Source organism: Oncorhynchus tshawytscha, linkage group LG14 (assembly GCF_018296145.1).
Source record: "Oncorhynchus tshawytscha isolate Ot180627B linkage group LG14, Otsh_v2.0, whole genome shotgun sequence".
NCBI lineage: Eukaryota > Metazoa > Chordata > Actinopteri > Salmoniformes > Salmonidae > Oncorhynchus > Oncorhynchus tshawytscha.
This window is the reverse complement of record NC_056442.1, coordinates 2919728-2939646: the sequence shown is the minus strand read 5'-3', so window position 1 is coordinate 2939646 and position 19919 is coordinate 2919728. Positions and strand designations below refer to the sequence as shown.

Below are 19919 nucleotides of genomic sequence, written 5' to 3'. Positions count from 1 at the left end.
GCCTTAGCGGTGGTGATGGGTAGGATGTTACTGTAAAGTAGTGCCTTAGCGGTGGTGATGGGTAGGATGTTACTGTAAAGTAGTGCCTTAGCGGTGGTGATGGGTAGGATGTTACTGTAAAGTAGTGCCTTAGCGGTGGTGATGGGTAGGATGTTACTGTAAAGTAGTGCCTTAGCGGTGGTGATGGGTAGGTTGTTACTGTAAAGTAGTGCCTTAGCGGTGGTGATGGGTAGGATGTTACTGTAAAGTAGTGCCTTAGCGGTAGTGATGGGTAGGATGTTACTGTAAAGTAGTGCCTTAGCGGTAGTGATGGGTAGGATGCTACTGTAAAGTAGTGCCTTAGCGGTAGTGATGGGTAGGATGTTACTGTAAAGTAGTGCCTTAGCGGTGGTGATGGGTAGGATGTTACTGTAAAGTAGTGCCTTAGTGGTGGTGATGGGTAGGATGTTACTGTAAAGTAGTGCCTTAGCGGTAGTGATGGGTAGGATGTTACTGTAAAGCAGTGCCTTAGCGGTAGTGATGGGTAGGTTGTTACTGTAAAGTAGTGCCTTAGCGGTGGTGATGAGTAGGATGTTACTGTACCTTTAAGGTGACTGTGAACACCAGCACAGTGAAGACCAGAGTCCCAAACGTCCAGTTACCAAACATCTGTGGAGATGAAGGTATGAGAGAAATCACACGATTAGACATGCAGCCATTTCAGAGGACAGTATGCTACTATAATTACAGTCAGCCTGGACTAACTCACTTCCTTTGCATTACTACATATGTTTGTTGCTATGTTTAGCTTTTAAAATGAGCAATTATCCAGGATTAATCAATACAAAATCACACAGTTTAGTTGTATTTTCCAGAGATGTTTTTTTTTTTCATTCAGTTATATGAAGTCAAACCAGTGCAGAGATGGAAAATGGATATTAAACTATTTTCAAGCTGCTTCAAACAACAACAATATGTGCACTATTTCTCTTAATTCTGCATTTAAATACAGAATAACCTGAAATGACCTATAGATGTGTCTCTAAAATAAACATCTTTACAAATAAAACATGTTCTGTACGTTCAAATAGCTTGTGATGTTGATGGAATGCTAATACCCAAACCAACGGTGATGAGGGTCAACAACATGAAGTTACCTACCAACACATAAACCCACCTGCTTTCCTCAAGGGGGCTTAAAGGGACAATTCCCCCCAATGTATGAATACACCTGACAAACTTTGACTGAGGGAGAACTATCCTTTTAACAGTCAAAATGAGCTGCTTCTTTAAAACTACTGCAAGGGCCAATGAAATGCAGTGATAGAAGAGAACCTTGAAAAACAGACTCCTTCTGTCTGTGTTGTTTATACTTCCTGTTTTCACCCTTTCCTTTTTTCTGACAAATATTCCACCAAAACAATAAGTTAGATAGAAGTCTAGTCTGCCCACAGACGGTCATTTTGTTTCAAATTGCATAACTATGAAATATCCAACCTGACATGTCCTATACAACAATATCTGTCAAATGTACTTGGCCATTCATTTCCTTTGTCACATACTGTATGTAGTCTATAGTGTACGGGTGGAACAGTGTGAACCCTGAACTCTAATGCCTGACCCAGTCTTACAGTCTTCAGCCTTGCGTTCTGACAGGAGATGCCATCTTAGAGTAGGGGTAGCCAATCCTGGTCCTGGAGGGTCGCGGCGTGTACAGGCTTTTGTTCCAGCCCAGCTCTAACACACCAGATCAATTGTGTTATAGATCAATACCATTTGTTGATTATCTACAACAGGTGTGTTAAAGCTGGGCGGAAACAAAACCCTGACCTAAAGACTCAATATGAGCCGTTCCCTACCACCCACCATGGTGGATGTCTACTAGCAGAAACCACTGTTGTACCGGACACACAAACAACATGAGGAAGCCTGGACTACGGCAACTACACAACGAGACAAGAGTGGAGTTGGAGTATGGGTCTACTATTACTACACTGATATACCTACAGCTCATTGGCCTATACAGGCAGTAGGGGTTGGATATGAGGGTATACCTATTGGATGAGATGATGACGGGCGGTTTGGTTACGCAATGTGACAGGCAGTGGAGGGGGGCAGTCCAACTAAAACTAAACCAGGGTGACAGACAGATAGGGACAGGCTTACCATCTGTGTGTTGGTTGTCATTAGCTGAGGAGAGAACGAGAAGCATAAAGAACAAGCAACATAAAGGTAAGAGGAGAAGAAGAGGAGGAGGAAGAAGAGGAAGAAAATAAAAGAAAGAACTGGAAGCCAGAAAACTAAAACATCTGATATTCAAAGGATATAAAGCAAAAACAGGCAAATCAAAGCAATCCAACAGGTTAAAGTGATATAAAGGAAGAGATATAAAAGGAGAAACGGCACAGAGGAAGATGTCTGCAGACTCTACATGCTTTCCTTTCATAGATATGAATGGGAGATCCGGTCATGGTTTTATGCAAAGGATCACAGGTGAATCTGCAGGCCAGGAGATCTCATGTCATCCATTTACCTAAAATCACCACACCTTCCACAGACGACAGCTGTTCTGACTGAAGTTTTAGAATGTTGTTCACTAACATGAATTCAATGTCAAATGAACTCAAAGGTCCATGTTGAATTGTGGGTAAAAGCGGGGTCAAAACTTGATGAAAAGTATGTACATTGGTGACAATTACGTTTTCCACGTTGACAAACCGTGGAAACAGTGTCGATCCAACCTGTGTGTGACCGGTAAACTCACTCATAACCCACAGTCACAACCAGCCACTCCACATCACAATCACTGGACACTCCTTCACGGCAGGAACATAAACACTTGACATGGGCTTGGAGAAGTGCAGTATGATCAGACGATCATTATATAACTTCACACCAACATATACTCTTTAACGCAGTACTCCAGTAGCCACGGTGACGGTGTCTTTACCTGTCCGTTGCTGGTGAAGGTGCTGTTGTTGAACAGGAAGTAAGAACCAAAGAAGAAGACAATGGCGTCGAACACCCCCAGGAAGGTCCAGTAGATGAAAATGGGCCAACGCAGGAGAGAGTTCTTAGCTATGTCCCTGTAGAGAGGAAACATTACAGTACACATTATATACAGTAAATATAGGAGGGAGTTCTTAGCTATGTCCCTGAGAGAGGAAACATTACAGTACACATTATATACAGTAAATATAGGAGGGAGTTCTGAGCTATGTCCCTGTAGAGAGGAAACATTACAGTACACATTATATACAGTAAATATAGGAGGGAGTTCTGAGCTATGTCCCTGTAGAGAGGAAACATTACAGTACACATTATATACAGTAAATATAGGAGGGAGTTCTTAACTATGTCCCTGTAGAGGAAACATTACAGTACACATTATATACAGTAAATATAGGAGGGAGTTCTAAGCTATGTCCCTGTAGAGAATAAACATTACAGTACACATTATATACAGTAAATATAGGAGGGAGTTCTGAGCTGTGTCCCTGTAGAGAGGAAACATTACAGTACACGTTATATACAGTAAATATAGGAGGGAGTTCTGAGCTATGTCCCTGTAGAGAGGAAACATTACAGTACACATTATTGTCAAAGGAATTTTACAATTCCTATATGTGTTCATTAACCAATTCAATAAAAATCACTGTCTGTTTCGAAGAATTTGTAAGATCCTTATTTGCATAAAATAGACAGAGACCAGTCTACCAAAATTAGCCAATAGCATTTATTCTCGAGAGCGCTGCTCATAGAACCCTGTACAACAGTTTATATATCAAATATGACGTCATAGGTTATAAAATGTATCTCCTCCTCTCGACCAGGACAAAGCAGGTTCAAAAGTTCATTCCAACTCACTAGCGCACATACCTGACACACTTTATCTGGATTAACTCCTGAGGTCTCACCATAGTTTATTACCACTTAGCAGACAGTTCCAGATAAGGAAAACCTGGAGGGGCTCTCACTGTCTTATTTGATCACCACAGAGTTATAGCTGAGTCGGTTCAAACATAGGTTAATGACCCTCTTTGCTTACTTTAGACACACACATACATTCCTTCTTCCACAATGGTTATCATTTCCAATTACCCCTTATCCATACTACATAACCTCTTTCTTAGGAACTAACATTATTAATCAGATATTGTAAAACAGGGTAGAGTTTAATTAGTTGTAGTTATATTTAAATGTAAATATTGTTTAGTCATTATTCATAAAATTCCTAACAATGATATACAATAAATATAGGAGGGAGTTCTGAGCTATGTCCCTGTAGAGAAGAAACATTACAATACACATTATATACAGTAAATATAGGAGGGAGTTCTGAGCTATGTCCTGATGACCAGACACCTGAGCATAATGCTTGCATTACATTAGTCTATATACCATGTATTTTGGGATTTAATTAGATGGTTCTATTGTTTTCCCATTCATTTGTAGATTCCTTTCAATTCATACTAATGTCTGACACATTTAGATTTTGGGGTGAATTGTCCCTTTAACCAGAAGAATTCCAAGCTAACAGCAATTACACTTTCTATTAGTCTCCAGAGCTAAAACAGCATTCCTCCACCACAACCGTGAGCAAGGCAGCATTGATTTAACAGTTAGCTGACAAATTCAGGCATGGAGGAATGACCTGACACCAGTCAGATGCCTTTCTGCCTGCTGCATTGTTAGTCTAAATTTTCCACACAATTACCCATAGGTAGCTAGCAGGAAAATGGAGTATTGATTGTCACCAGGCAGAGAGAGGAAAAGCAAACAAAAACATCAAGCATTTACTGGCAACACCACTGAACAATGTGAGCTTTACACTGTATATATGGATTCACAAACAAGTGTGTCTACGTGATTCTATTATTATCAAGTAACGTCTTACAACATCTTGAGAATGTGAATGTGGCTGTTGTTTAGTAACAGAGTTCATATGAGGAGAGAGATGGCAGTCACGGCAGTCACAGTTTGCCAAGAGCTGATAGGATTTTACAATTATCTGCTCAGTATGATCTGAGGAAACGCTGTGGAAGAGATCAACTGAGGAACATTCCCAATGTGAGATTTTCTAACAGTCTACAGAAATGTATCACATCACACTATTGCATGCTGGGACAGGCAGTTGGTGGGTAGCGCCTACACGATATATACAAAAGTATGTGGACACAACTTCAAATGAATGGATTCAGCTATTTCAGCCACACCTGTTGCTGACAGGTGTAAACAGGAGAACACTACCGTTCAAAAGTTTAGGGTCACTTAGAAATGTCTTGTTTTTGAAAGAAAAACACTTTTTTGTCCATTAAAATAACATTCAATTGTTCAGAAATGCAGTGCAGAATTTGTTAATGTTGTAAATGACTATAGTAGCTGGAAACAGCTGATTGTTAATGGAATATCTACATAGGCGTACAGAGGCCCATTATCAGCAACTATCACTCCTGTGTTCCAATGGCACGTTGTGTTAGCTAATCCAAGTTGATCATTTTAAAGGCTAATTGATCATTAGAAAACCCTTTTGCAATTATGTTAGCACAGCTGAAAACTGTTGTTCTGATTAAAGAAGCAATAAAACTGGCTTCTGCTGAAGGATGGGATTAAAAACAAACAAAAGATAACTATTGTAAAATACATTGTGTCCGTATAATGTATATAGTATGTATAAACTGGAAGTAGAAGCCTAAGTGTTGTTGTCCATTAGTTTACTCCAATTAGGGGAGGTATGGTAGGGTTAGAGGAAAATAATAAAGGAAATATATTTGGAAAAATATGTATACAAAAATATATATGGGGGATTTGAAATGATGCAGACAATTACATTGATAAAAGCTAGAATCTGCAGTATTACAGCTGACATCACCGATTACCAAGCATCGGCTGGAGTGGTATAAAGCTCGCCGGCATTGGACTCTGGAGCAGTGGAAACACGTTCTCTATAGTGATGAATCACGCTTCACCATCTGGCAGTCCGACGGAGGAATCTGGGTTTGGAGGATGCCAGGAGAACGCTGCCTGCCCCAATGGATAATGACAACTGTAAAGTTTAGTGGAGGAATAATGGTCTGGGGCTGTTTTTCATGGTTCGGGCTAGGCCCCTTAGTTCCAGTGAAGGGTTATCTTAACGCTACAGCATACAATGACATTCTAGAGGATTCTGTGCTTCCAACTTTGTGGCAACTGTTTGGAGAAGGCCCTTTCCTGTTTCAGCATGACAATGCCCCTGTGCACAAAGCGAGGTTCAAACAGAAATGGTTTGTCGAGATCGGTGTGGAAGAACTTGACTGGCCTGCACAGAGCACTGACCTCAACCCCATCAAACACTTTTGGGGTGAATTGGAACGCCAACTGTAAGCCAGCTTAATCGCCCAACATCAGTGCCCGACCTCACTAATGCTCTTCTGGCTGAAAGGAAGCAAGTACCTGTAGCAATGTTCTAACATCTAGTGGAAAGTCTTCCCTGTAGAGTGGAGGCTGTTATAGCAACAAAAAGGGGGACCAACTCCCTATTAATGCCTATGATTTGGAGTGAGATGTTTCGACGAGCAGTTGTCCACAAACTTTGGTCATGTAGTGTACCTGTAGAGGGAGGGGTCTTTCTTGAGGATGTCCATGTTGATGTGCTGCTCGATGAGGCTGAAGAGCAGGATGGGTAGAGAGGTAAAGCTGATATTGTACAGTGTCAGATAGGCTGTGTCATACAGCGGCTGGAGAGAGACAGGATGGTAGAGAACAACCAAGATCAGTCATTTAAAACAATATTTATATCTTACTCATTTGTCATGCATTCTTAAACCAGAGAAAAACAATTCAAACTTCTCCACAAAGTCATGGTTTAAAGTACTGCAATTTTTGGGAACATATTTTATGTACCTGTTGGGAGAAGCCACAGAAGAACTGGTAGAGGAACTGAGGGAAGATGAAGGCGACATTCTGAGGAAAAAGAAAATTATGTTTTAAATGCTTAATCATCAGTAGTCCTAAGTTACATTTAGTGAGAAAACACTCACTTTGTAGAAGAAGTACTGGACAAGCTCTGAGATGCGGATGTAGTAGTAGTGTCCGTGAACCAGCAGCATCTTCTTCAGGTGTTTGAACTTCGGGATGGCGTAGTCGCTGTTCCGCGCTGCCTGGCGACCCTCTTTACCCATGATGCCTTAGGGGAGGACATGACTGAGCGCTTTTACCATTTGTTATGCGAGTCATATACATGAATAAAAATATATAAAACTACATTCAAATATATATATATAAAATCAACCAATCTAAATCGTATTCAAATTCAAATAACTTTATTGAAAAGAGGTCAATTTTCAGTGAACAGGATAATACTAACCGATGCCCACGTGAGCCTCCAGGATCATGCTAACATCATTAGCCCCGTCTCCAATGGCTAGCGTGATGGGGTGTTCTGGAGACGATTTGATCAGCTTCACAATCTGGCAACACAACGTTTCAGGATCAGTGAGATAACCGTTTTTTAAAATCTATAATTCATCAAAGAAGATATGTCTAATACAGACCATCTTTGTAAAGGGAGTTAGAACTAAACCTACAGACATTGTTATATGAACCTAACCACTGTATATTAACGTGACAGAGAGGATGCATGTAGTAGTAAGACTTCCTATGTGAATGTCAGTACATATTACATCACAGCCTATATTCCTCTGCCTCCTAGCACAGTGGAGGAGAACTAGAGAAGAGTGCTTCTCAGACAGAGCTCAATTAGAACTCCTCTGTAAGAGATAGTGACAGTCATACCAGAGAGCTCAATAGAACTCCTCAGTAAGAGATAGTGACAGTCATATCAGAGAGCTCAATAGAACTCCTCAGTAAGAGAGTGACAGTCATATCAGACAGCGCTCAATAGAACTCCTCTGTAAGAGATAGTGACAGTCATATCAGACAGAGCTCAATAGAACTCCTCTGTAAGAGATCGTGACAGTCATACCAGAGAGCTCAGTAAGAGATAGTGACAGTCATATCAGACAGAGCTCAATAGAACTCCTCTGTAAGAGATAGTGACAGTCATATCAGACAGAGCTCAATAGAACTCCTCTGTAAGAGATAGTGACAGTCATATGAGAGAGAGCTCAATAGAACTCCTCAGTAAGAGATAGTGACAGTCATATGAGAGAGAGCTCAATAGAACTCCTCAGTAAGAGATAGTGACAGTCATATGAGAGAGAGCTCAATAGAACTCCTCTGTAAGAGATAGTGACAGTCATATGAGAGAGAGCTCAATAGAACTCCTCAGTAAGAGATAGTGACAGTCATATGAGAGAGAGCTCAATAGAACTCCTCTGTAAGAGATAGTGACAGTCATATGAGAGAGAGCTCAATAGAACTCCTCTGTAAGAGATAGTGACAGTCATATCAGACAGAGCTCAATAGAACTCCTCTGTAAGAGATAGTGACAGTTATATGAGAGAGAGCTCAATAGAACTCCTCAGTAAGAGATAGTGACAGTCATATGAGAGAGAGCTCAATAGAACTCCTCAGTAAGAGATAGTGACAGTCATATGAGAGAGAGCTCAATAGAACTCCTCAGTAAGAGATAGTGACAGTCATATGAGAGAGAGCTCAATAGAACTCCTCTGTAAGAGATAGTGACAGTCATATGAGAGAGAGCTCAATAGAACTCCTCAGTAAGAGATAGTGACAGTCATATGAGAGAGAGCTCAATAGAACTCCTCAGTAAGAGATAGTGACAGCCATGTCAGACAGAGCTGAATATAATATACTGTAACTCCTCAGTCCCAAATAACGGTGGGGTCTAATGTGAGAGAGAGAGAGAGAGAGAGAGAAGAGAGGGAGACAGAAAGATAATGGGTCGGAGAGAAATAGAGTGGAGAGAGAGCGAGAAGGGCAACAGTCTGGAGTGGCACTAATTGGTGACCAGAGACCAGAGGTGGGGGAGGGAGGGAGGTAGTGGAGTCCAGTAGAAAGGTGAAACATCAACCAGCTCAACACTCCATCAGACTGTGTCAGTGCTTCCTTCACTTAACCTAGCCATGACGGATCACATGACACCAAAGTCATGTTGGTCAGAAATAGGTGTGGAAACGTGTCGTTTGAAATAACTCGGCCTGTTAGGCTACCTGTGCCTTTTGGAGGGGAGCCATGCGGCAGCAGAGCACAGCGCTGCAGTTCCTACAGATCTCCAGGAAGATCTCCTTGTAGTTCCCCTGACTGGAGTCCTCCTGACTGGGCTTCAGCACCGCAGACAGGGTGGCCCCGTCGATGATCAGACCGTAGTCCACACAGTCAGCAGACAGACTGGGGACACACACACAGAGATACACACACAGTCTTTAACTAACCTTGTGACGGGGAAACAATTTATAACCATTCAAAATCCTATTTTCCCTAACTCCTAAACTTAACTCTAACTCTAAGCCCAAAACCAAACCTTAACCGTAAACCTCAACCTAAACGTGTGTGTGTGTGTGTGTGTTGGGATCCCGGCACCCACCCTGAGAAGGTGTCTCTGGTCATGCTACCATGCTGCCTGAGTACAGTTTTACTCAGGTCAAACAGAACGTCATGTAGACTCTGTTCCTCGGTGCGTTTGGTGGTCAGCTCCAGTATCTGTGTGGAGCGGCGGAACAGCTTGCTAGCGTAACAAGTAGCCGCCGCCGTCTCCATCTTGTCTCCGGTCAGCACCCACACCTTCATCCCAGCCTTCTGGAGAGACTCGATGGTGTCTGCTGCCTTGTCCTGGAGCCTGGAGAACAGGCAACATAAAGTCAGGCAGCAGTCAATGGAGCAACGCTGTACATGGTCATCAGCAGTCAATGGAGCAACGCTGTACATGGTCATCAGCAGTCAATGGAGCAACGCTGTACATGGTCATCAGCAGTCAATGGAGCAACGCTATACATGATCATCAGCAGTCAATGGAGCAACGCTATACATGGTCATCAGCAGTCAATGGAGCAACGCGGTACATGATCATCAGCAGTCAATGGAGCAACGCGGTACATGGTCATCAGACTGAATGCTGCATTCTGTCAATCTTTCAATAATCTTTCTTAATCTCTAATTCTACCACATCCATACAGAGCAGAGATGATTTGTTCAGGTTTAGAATACAAGTAGAATGGAATGGTGCAGACACAAACAGTTTAGAATACAAGTAGAATGGAATGGTGCAGACACAAACAGTTTAGAATACAAGTAGAATGGAATGGTGCAGACACAAACAGTTTAGAATACAAGTAGAATGGAATGGTGCAGACACAAACAGTTTAGAATACAAGTAGAATGGAATGGTGCAGACACAAACAGTTTAGAATACAAGTAGAATGGAATGGTGCAGACACAAACAGTTTAGAATACAAGTAGAATGGAATGGTGCAGACACAAACAGTTTAGAATACAAGTAGAATGGAATGGTGCAGACACAAACAGTTTAGAATACAAGTAGAATGGAATGGTGCAGACACAAACAGTTTAGAATACAAGTCCTACACCAACTATCTCCAGTAAGATACCGTTGTCAAAACATAGTGTGGTTCTGTTTTACACTGTAAAAGTATCCCTCACTATCTAAATGTAGTTAAGTACAGTACAGTCGTGGCCAAAAGTTGAGAATGACACAAATATTCATTTTCACAAAGTCTGGTGCTTCAGTTTGTATGATGGCAATTTGCATATACTCCAGAATGTTATGAAGAGTGATCAGATGAATTGCAATTAATTGCAAAGTCCCTCTTTGCCATGCAAATGAAATTAATCCCCCAAAAACATTTTCACTGCATTTCAGCCCTGCCACAAAAGGACCACCTGACATCATGTCAGTGATTCTCTCGTTAACACAGGTGTGAGTGTTGATGAGGACACGGCTGGAGATCACTCTGTCATGCTGATTGAGTTCGAATAACAGACTGGATTCTTCAGAAGGAGGGTGGTGCTTGGAATCATTGTTCTTCCTCTGTCAACCATGGTTACCTGGAAGGAAACATGTGCCGTCATCATTGCTTTGCACAAAAAGGGCTTCCCAGGCAAGGATAGTGCTGCCAGTAAGATTGCACCTAAATCAACCATTTATCGATTCATCAAGAACTTCAAGGAGAGTGGTTCAATTGTTGTGCAGAAGGCTTCAGGGCGCCCAAGGAAGTCCAGCAAGCGCCAGGACCGTCTCCTAAAGTTGATTCAGCTGCGGGATCGGGGCACCACCAGTACAGAGCTCAGGAATGGCAGCAGGCAGGTGTGAGTGCATCTGCACACACAGTGAGGCAAAGTCTTTTGGAGGATGGCCTGGTGTCAAGAAGGGCAGCAAAGAAGCCACTTCTCTCCAGAAAAAATACTGATATTCTGCAAAAGGTACAGGGATTGGACTGCTGAGGACTGGGGTAAAGTCATTTTCTTTGATGAATCCCCTTTCCGATTGTTTGGGGCATCCGGAAAAAAGCTTGTCCGGAGAAGACAAGGTGAGCGCTACCATCAGTCCTGTGTCATGCCAACAGTAAAGCATCCTGAGACCATTAATGTGTGGGGTTGCTTCTCAGCCAAGGGAGTGGGCTCACTCACAATTTTGCCTAAGAACACAGCCATGAATAAAGAATGATACCAACACATCCTCCGAGGGCAACTTCTCCCAACCATCCAGGAACAGTTTGGTGACGAACAATGCCTTTTCCAGCATGATGGAGCACCGTGCCATAAGGCAAAAGTGAGAACTAAGTGGCTCGGGGAACAAAACATCGATATTTTGGGTCCATGGCCAGGAAACTCCCCAGACCTTAATCCTATTGTGAACTTGTGGTCAATCCGCAAGAGGCTGGTGGACAAACAAAACCACACAAATTCTGACAGACTCTAAGCATTGATTATGCAAGAATGGGCTGCCATCAGTCAGGATGTGGCCCAGAAGTTAATTGACAGCATGCCAGGGCGGATTGCAGAGGTCTTGAAAAAGAAGGGTCAACACTGCAAATATTGACTCTGCATCAACTTCATGTAATTGTCAATAAAAGCCTTTGACACCTATGAAATGCTTGTAATTATACTTCAGTATTCCATAGTAACATCTGACAAAAATATATAAAGACACTGAAGCAGCAAACTTTGTGAAAATTAATATTTGTGTCATTTTCAAAACGTTTGGCTACGACTGTACACAGGAGGCTGGTGGCACCTTAATTGGGGAGGACAGGCTCGTGGTAATGACTGGAGCGGAATCAGTGGAATGGTACCAAATGTGTGGTTTCCATGTGTTCGGTGCCATTCCATTCTCTCCGTTAGAGCCAATATTATGAGACGTCCTCCCCTCAGCAGCCTCCGCTGGCACAGTCAATTGGCTTTGGGGTGTTGAGCTGGAGTGTGTTTGGGGAGCTGGTTTGTTGCAGCAGCAGTCCAACGTCACCGAGCAGGGAAGTCTATAAGGAAGCTGCAGTGCAGTTAGGATTCACAGCTCCCTACACCGCTGCTGCCTGCCAACCAGCTAATTACTACCACAGCCCAGGAGTCACAGACAAACACACAGACGGATGGAAAAACAGAAAGACACACACACGTACACGCATCAACATGCCCACACACACACGTGCACGCATCAACATGATGACAAAGACAGATGTAAAGGAAGATGGTGAGACTAAAACACTACACACTCACTAACACACAGATTGACAGATAGAGAAGTGTGTGAGAGAAAGGCAAAGTGATGGGCTGTGACTGACTATATTTAATGGGGCAGAAGCCAACCTGATACCAGAGTAAAACCTCTGGTGCTTCAGCATGACGTCTGTGCTGACAGACAGAAGAGCAGCAAGAGACCACACTTCATCTGTTATGGATGTCTGGCAGAGATCAATAACAGTGGAACTCTAATGTGGTTATCTGCTCATTAGCTGGCTGCACTGGGGACTGACACACACAACATATGGACTGACTGACTACTGAAGCTACTGTTCATGTGGAGGTTCATGTTGAGGTTCATGTTGAGGTTCATGTTTAAGTTCATGTTGAGGTTCATGTTGAGGTTCATGTTGAGGTTCATGTGGAGGTTCATGTGGAGGTTCATGTTGAGGTTCATGTGGAGGTTCATGTGGAGGTTCATGTTGAGGTTCATGTAGAGGTTCATGTAGAGGTTCATGTAGAGGTTCATGTAGAGGTTCATGTAGAGGTTCATGTTGAGGTTCATGTTGAGGTTCATGTTGAGGTTCATGTTGAGGTTCATGTGGAGGTTAATGTTGAGACTGCAGCTAACTAATATTACTGGTTCACAGGCTGCTTTGGGAAAGAACACGTGCCATCATTACAGGAATGGTCAGGTCTATAGTTCAACAATGTGATTCGTTCAACAGCTAACATCATTAAAGGAATGGTCAGCCCTATGGTTCAACAATGTGATTCGTTCAATATCTAACTTCCTAGACCGGGTCAGTGAGTCTGATTGTCATTAATTAACTATGCAACCTAGGGCTTGGAGAGTGAGGTTGACTTTCAGTTGAATCAAATCAAAATTGTATTAGTCACATCCGCCGAATACAACAGTGAAATGCCCCTAACCAACAGTGCAGTTTCGAAAAAAAAAGGAAAAGAATAAGAGATAAAAGTAGCAAGTAATTAAAGAGCAGCAGTAAAATAATTCTACAGTTGCTAATCTACTCTGTCTCTCAAGCCCCATACATTGTTAGCTCTAAAGAGAGTTGCCCTTAATATAATTATTCTGTCCAGAATATAGAAATAGAATTAGTAGAAGCAATAGATCTAAAATCCACAAGATGGTGGTTCTGATTCTACGTTGTGATTCTAGATGGGCTGTGGTGGCCCCATGAATATATAAATAGAATTGGGTAGAAAAGACAATGTAGATTGTTTGATTCTACGCTGCTGTGGTTCCAGAACGTTACCTGTCCTCCACGGCGGTGGCCCCCAGCAGTACGAAGTCCTTCTCAATGAGGTCATAGGCCTCGGCCAGCTTCCTGTCTCGGTCCTGCAGGGCCAGCTTGGCGCTGTTCAGCAGGTGACACGTCTCCTCGTACTGAGCCACGCTCAACTTCCTGTACGCCACGCACAGTGTCCGTAGGCCCTCCTGAAGAGAGAGAAATAGAGAGAGCGAGAGATAATTATGTTATGCTTTGATATGATTACTGGACACTGATGTTGCAGTTGATAATCTGATAATAACAATTATTCCACTGTTCTGTTCTTTTTTCCCATTAAAAACAGTCAAATAAAATCACATTTATTTGTCACATACACATGGTTAGCAGATGTTAATGCGAGTGTAGCGAAATGCTTGTGCTTCTAGTTCCGACAATGCAGTAATAACCAACGAGTAATCTAACCTAACAATTCCAAAACTACTACCTTATACACACAAGTGTAAAGGGATAAAGAATATGTACATAAAGATATATGAATGAGTGATGGTACAGAACGGCATAGGCAAGATGCAGTAGATGGTATCGAGTACAGTATATACATATGAGATGAGTAATGTAGGGTATGTAAACAAAGTGGCATAGTTTAAAGTGGCTAGTTGTAACGCTCGTCCTCTTCTTCTGACGAGGAGTCGCAAGGATCGGACCAAAGCGCAGCGTGGAATGTGTTCATGACGATATTTATTCAACTCAGAACACTAAAACAAAAATAACAACGAGAATGATACGAACCGAAACAGTCCTGTCTGGTGACATACACAAAGACAGAAAATAAACACCCACGAAACACAGGTGGGAAAAGGCTACCTAAGTATGATTCTCAATCAGAGGCAGATGTCGTTAGTTGTCTCTGATTGAGAATCATACTTAGGTAGCCTTTTCCCACCTGTGTTTCGTGGGTGTTTATTGGCCATACCAGGCCAAACGCAAAAACACAACATAGAAAACGGAACATAGACAACCCACCTAACTCACGCCCTGACCATACTAAAACAAAGACATAACAAAGGAACTAAGGTCAGAACGTGACACTAGTGATACATGTATTACATAAAGATGCGGTAGATGATATAGAGTACAGTATATACATATACATTTGAGATAAGTAATGTAGGGTATGTAAACATTATATTAAGTAGCATTGTTTAAAGTGGCTAGTGATATATTTTTACATCAATTTCCATTATTAAAGTGGCTGGAGTTGAGTCAGTGTGTTGGCAGCAGCCACTCAATGTTAGTGGTGGCTGTTTACCAGTCTGATGGCCTTGAGATAGAAGCTGTTTTTCAGTCTCTCGGTCCCTGCTTTGATGCACCTGTACTGACCTCGCCTTCTGGATGATAGCGGGGTGAACAGGCAGTGGCTCGGGTGGTTGTTGTCCTTGATGATCTTTATGGCCTTCCTGTGACATCGGGTGCTGCAGGAGGGCAGGTAGTTTGCCCCTGGTGATGCGTTGTGCAGACCTCACTACCCTCTGGAGAGCCTTACGGTTGAGGGCGGAGCAGTTGCCGTACCAGGCGGTGATACAGCCCGACAGGATGCTCTCGATTGTGCATCTGTAGAAGTTTGTGAGTGCTTTTGGTGACAAGCCGAATTTCTTCAGCCTCCTGAGGTTGAAGAGGCGCTGCTGCGCCTTCTTCACGACGCTGTCTGTGTTGGTGGACCAATTCAGTTTGTCCGTGATGTGTACGCCGAGGAACTTAAAACTTGCTACCCTCTCCACTACTGTCCCATCGATGTGGATAGGGGGGTGCTCCCTCTGCTGTTTGCTGAAGTCCACAATCATCTCCTTTGTTTTGTTGACATTGAGTGTGAGGTTATTTTCCTGACACCACACTCCGAGGGCCCTCACCTCCTCCCTGTAGGCCGTCTCGTCGTTGTTGGTAATCAAGCCTGCCACTGTAGTGTCGTCCGCAAACTTGATGATTGAGTTGGAGGCGTGCGTGGCCACGCAGTCGTGGGTGAACAGGGAGTTGTTGTTAGCTACCCTCACCACCTGGGGGCGGCCCGTCAGGAAGCCCAGTACCCAGTTGCACAGGGCGGGGTCGAGACCCAGGGTCTCGAGCTTGGTGATGAGTTTGGAGGGTTCTATGGTGTTAAATGCTGAGCTGTAGTCGATGAACAGCATTCTCACATAGGTATTCCTCTTGTCCAGATGGGTTAGGGCAGTGTGCAGTGTGGTTGCGATTGCGTCGTCTGTGGACCTATTTGGGCGGTAAGCAAATTGGAGTGGGTCTAGGGTGTCAGGTAGGGTGGAGGTGATATGGTCCTTGACTAGTCTCTCAAAGCACTTCATGATGTCGGAAGTGAGTGCTACGGGGTGGTAGTCATTTAGCTCAATGACATCACTGACAGAGCAGTGGGTTACAAAAAGCTGCAGTTTGCACAGACTGGCATCGAGGAATGTCCCACTGGGCAGAGTTTACATACCAGTTTAGTCTGTGGCAGTAGACTTATGACCTTGACCTTTCACATAAGCAAATACGCGCACACACACACACACAAACAAACACGCACACAAACAGTGAGACCTCAGTTCTGACATTCTCTCGGCGCCAGCCTGGTTCACACCAGCATCACCGCTGGCCATCCCATTGTAACGTAACCAGGGAAACTTATTCTCCCTGACAGTCAACAGAAACGGGTCGGCACCGCTGCCAACGGCAACCCAAACTGTATCCACAACTATGTCATCCTTTGGGCCAGAGCTACGGACACACAGGGATCAGTAGACTACCTCAATGTTGGCACCAAACACTATATAATGACAGTCAATCACCATCTCAGTTACATTCCATATACAACTTGGAACTTTTGGTGGCCAACATCTTAAGTAAGGACACTACCACTAAAGGATACAAGAATCAGTTAGCATTTAGCAGTGTCTACCATACAGCCATATGACAATATACACCTCAAGCAAAGCAAAAATGAAAGTCAAAAATGTATTTGAGGTCAGAAACTCTGGAAGTCTGATTTTGGAGCTACTTTAGGACAATGGCCTCTAGTGTCTGATAGTGGCTGTATGTGTGTGTGTATGTCCTTACCACAGCGTTGTGCTCCACTCTGGCTTTGACCTGCTCCACCTTGCCAGAGATCACCCTGGGGAAGATGGAGGAGTCGGCCCCTTTACAGAACAGGTAGTACTCCCCTGTGGACAACCACACAGTTAAAAACAGGTTCCTCATTAGCAGAGAGAAGCATCATTGGTTTGCAGCAGTGATGGCAGACAACACTAGAGATGTTCCTCAGTGAGACTGACTCTACCGTCATTAGTATGCCTTCTGCCTGTTGACCTCCTAGCACATACAGTGCCTTGCGAAAGTATTCGGCCCCCTTGAACTTTGCGACCTTTTGCCACATTTCAGGCTTCAAACATAAAGATATAAAACTGTATTTTTTTGTGAAGAATCAACAACAAGTGGGACACAATCATGAAGTGGAACGACATTTATTGGATATTTCACACTTTTTTAACAAATCAAAAACTGAAAAATTGGGCGTGCAAAATTATTCAGCCCCTTTACTTTCAGTGCAGCAAACTCTCTCCAGAAGTTCAGTGAGGATCTCTGAATGATCCAATGTTGACCTAAATGACTAATGATGATAAATACAATCCACCTGTGTGTAATCAAGTCTCCGTATAAATGCACCTGCACTGTGATAGTCTCAGAGGTCCGTTAAAAGCGCAGAGAGCATCATGAAGAACAAGGAACACACCAGGCAGGTCCGAGATACTGTTGTGAAGAAGTTTAAAGCCGGATTTGGATACAAAAAGATTTCCCAAGCTTTAAACATCCCAAGGAGCACTGTGCAAGCGATAATATTGAAATGGAAGGAGTATCAGACCACTGCAAATCTACCAAGACCTGGCCGTCCCTCTAAACTTTCAGCTCATACAAGGAGAAGACTGATCAGAGATGCAGCCAAGAGGCCCATGATCACTCTGGATGAACTGCAGAGATCTACAGCTGAGGTGGGAGACTCTGTCCATAGGACAACAATCAGTCGTATATTGCACAAATCTGGCCTTTATGGAAGAGTGGCAAGAAGAAAGCCATTTCTTAAAGATATCCACAAAAAGTGTAGTTTAAGTTTGCCACAAGCCACCTGGGAGACACACCAAACATGTGGAAGAAGGTGCTCTGGTCAGATGAAACCAAAATTGAACTTTTTGGCAACAATGCAAAACGTTATGTTTGGCGTAAAAGCAACACAGCTCATCACCCTGAACACACCATCCCCACTGTCAAACATGGTGGTGGCAGCATCATGGTTTGGGCCTGCTTTTCTTCAGCAGGGACAGGGAAGATGGTTAAAATTGATGGGAAGATGGATGGAGCCAAATACAGGACCATTCTGGAAGAAAACCTGATGGAGTCTGCAAAAGACCTGAGACTGGGACGGAGATTTGTCTTCCAACAAGACAATGATCCAAAACATAAAGCAAAATTTACAATGGAATGGTTCAAAAATAAACATATCCAGGTGTTAGAATGGCCAAGTCAAAGTCCAGACCTGAATCCAATCGAGAATCTGTGGAAAGAACTGAAAACTGCTGTTCACAAATGCTCTCCATCCAACCTCACTGAGCTCGAGCTGTTTTGCAAGGAGGAATGGGAAAAATGTTCAGTCTCTCGATGTGCAAAACTGATAGAGACATACCCCAAGCGACTTACAGCTGTAATCGCAGCAAAAGGTGACGCTACAAAGTATTAACTTAAGGGGGGCTGAATAATTTTGCACGCCCAATTTTTCAGTTTTTGATTTGTTAAAAAAGTTTGAAATATCCAATAAATGTCGTTCCACTTCATGATTGTGTCCCACTTGTTGTTGATTCTTCACAAAAAAAATACAGTTTTATATCTTTATGTTTGAATCCTGAAATGTGGCAAAAGGTCGCAAAGTTCAAGGGGGCCGAATACTTTCGCAAGGCACTGTATATGGCCCTCTCTATTAGCATACAGTACAGTACAGTACAGTACAGTACAGTACAGTACAGTACACAGACAGACAGACAGACAGACAGACAGACAGACAGACAGACAGACAGACAGACAGACAGACAGACAGACAATAATAATGACTGGGTTGCCGTAGTAATGACTGCTTTCATCTAGAAAAAGCACCAGCCACTCCCATACAGATACATCTAGTTTCTGTGTTCTAGTATTATAATGGTAGTAATTGTACTATAGTACAGTACCTCTAGTTTCTGTGTTCTAGTATTATAAAATGGTAGTAATTGTACTATAGTACAGTAACATCTAGTTTCTGTGTTCTAGTATTATAATGATAGTAATTGTACTGTAGTACAGTACCTCTAGTTTCTGTGTTCTAGTATTATAATGGTAGTAATTGTACTATAGTACAGTAACATCTAGTTTCTGTGTTCTAGTATTATAATGGTAGTAATTGTACTATAGTACAGCACCTGTGGTGGACCTGACGATAACACTCATTCTCCTTCTCACAGAGTCAAAGGTCAATACCTCCAGCAGCTCAAACCTGGATGCAAGAGAGAGAAAGGGAGAAAGAGGTTGGGTTACTGACCACACACACATACACAAACACACACACACAAAGATAAACTGATGCCCACAGGCCTTGGCTGGAGTAATGGACACACACTGACCTCTCGACCTCATCCTCCCTATTAAGAATCTCCATGTGACTGTCCTTCAGCCGCAGATAGGTGAAGCCAAGCCTGGGGGAAAGAGGAATGTACCATTACTGTCAGAATAGGGGAGCAGGTTAAACTGCAGTTCAATGTATGGTATGTATTGTATGTATTGTATTTCTCGAATGTATTCGAGAAAGTATTCAGATCCCTTGACTTTTTCCATATTTTGTTACGTTACATACAGTCTTATTCTAAAATGGATTACATTTATGTAAATAAGGTATTTTTGTTTTTTATTTATAATTTTAAAAAACAGTTTTCGCTTCGTCATTATGGGGTTTTGTGTGTAGATTGATGGGGGAAAACTACTATTTAATCAATTTTAGAATAAGGCTGTAACATAACAAAATGT

At 42.7% G+C, this 19919-nt stretch overlaps 1 protein-coding gene across 5 annotated transcripts in view; it reads right to left on the bottom strand.

The window, feature by feature from the left end:
- LOC112231484 (phospholipid-transporting ATPase IH-like) overlaps nt 1-19919 on the bottom strand; it is a 78317-nt gene that overhangs the window by 8165 nt on the left and 50233 nt on the right. For 4 of the 5 annotated variants that reach the window (XM_042296809.1, XM_042296806.1, XM_042296808.1 and 1 more), the window contains 13 exons: nt 19520-19591; nt 19319-19392; nt 16932-17035; nt 13854-14035; nt 9467-9718; nt 9093-9270; nt 7325-7427; nt 6999-7144; nt 6862-6921; nt 6568-6695; nt 2930-3065; nt 2146-2169; nt 583-648 (listed from right to left, as the gene is read on the bottom strand). In XM_042296809.1, coding sequence (XP_042152743.1) covers nt 583-648; nt 2146-2169; nt 2930-3065; nt 6568-6695; nt 6862-6921; nt 6999-7144; nt 7325-7427; nt 9093-9270; nt 9467-9718; nt 13854-14035; nt 16932-17035; nt 19319-19392; nt 19520-19591 — 1525 coding nt within the window. The remainder of the gene's footprint in view (nt 1-582; nt 649-2145; nt 2170-2929; nt 3066-6567; nt 6696-6861; nt 6922-6998; nt 7145-7324; nt 7428-9092; nt 9271-9466; nt 9719-13853; nt 14036-16931; nt 17036-19318; nt 19393-19519; nt 19592-19919) is intronic. The other variant, XM_042296807.1, reaches the window with a different exon arrangement.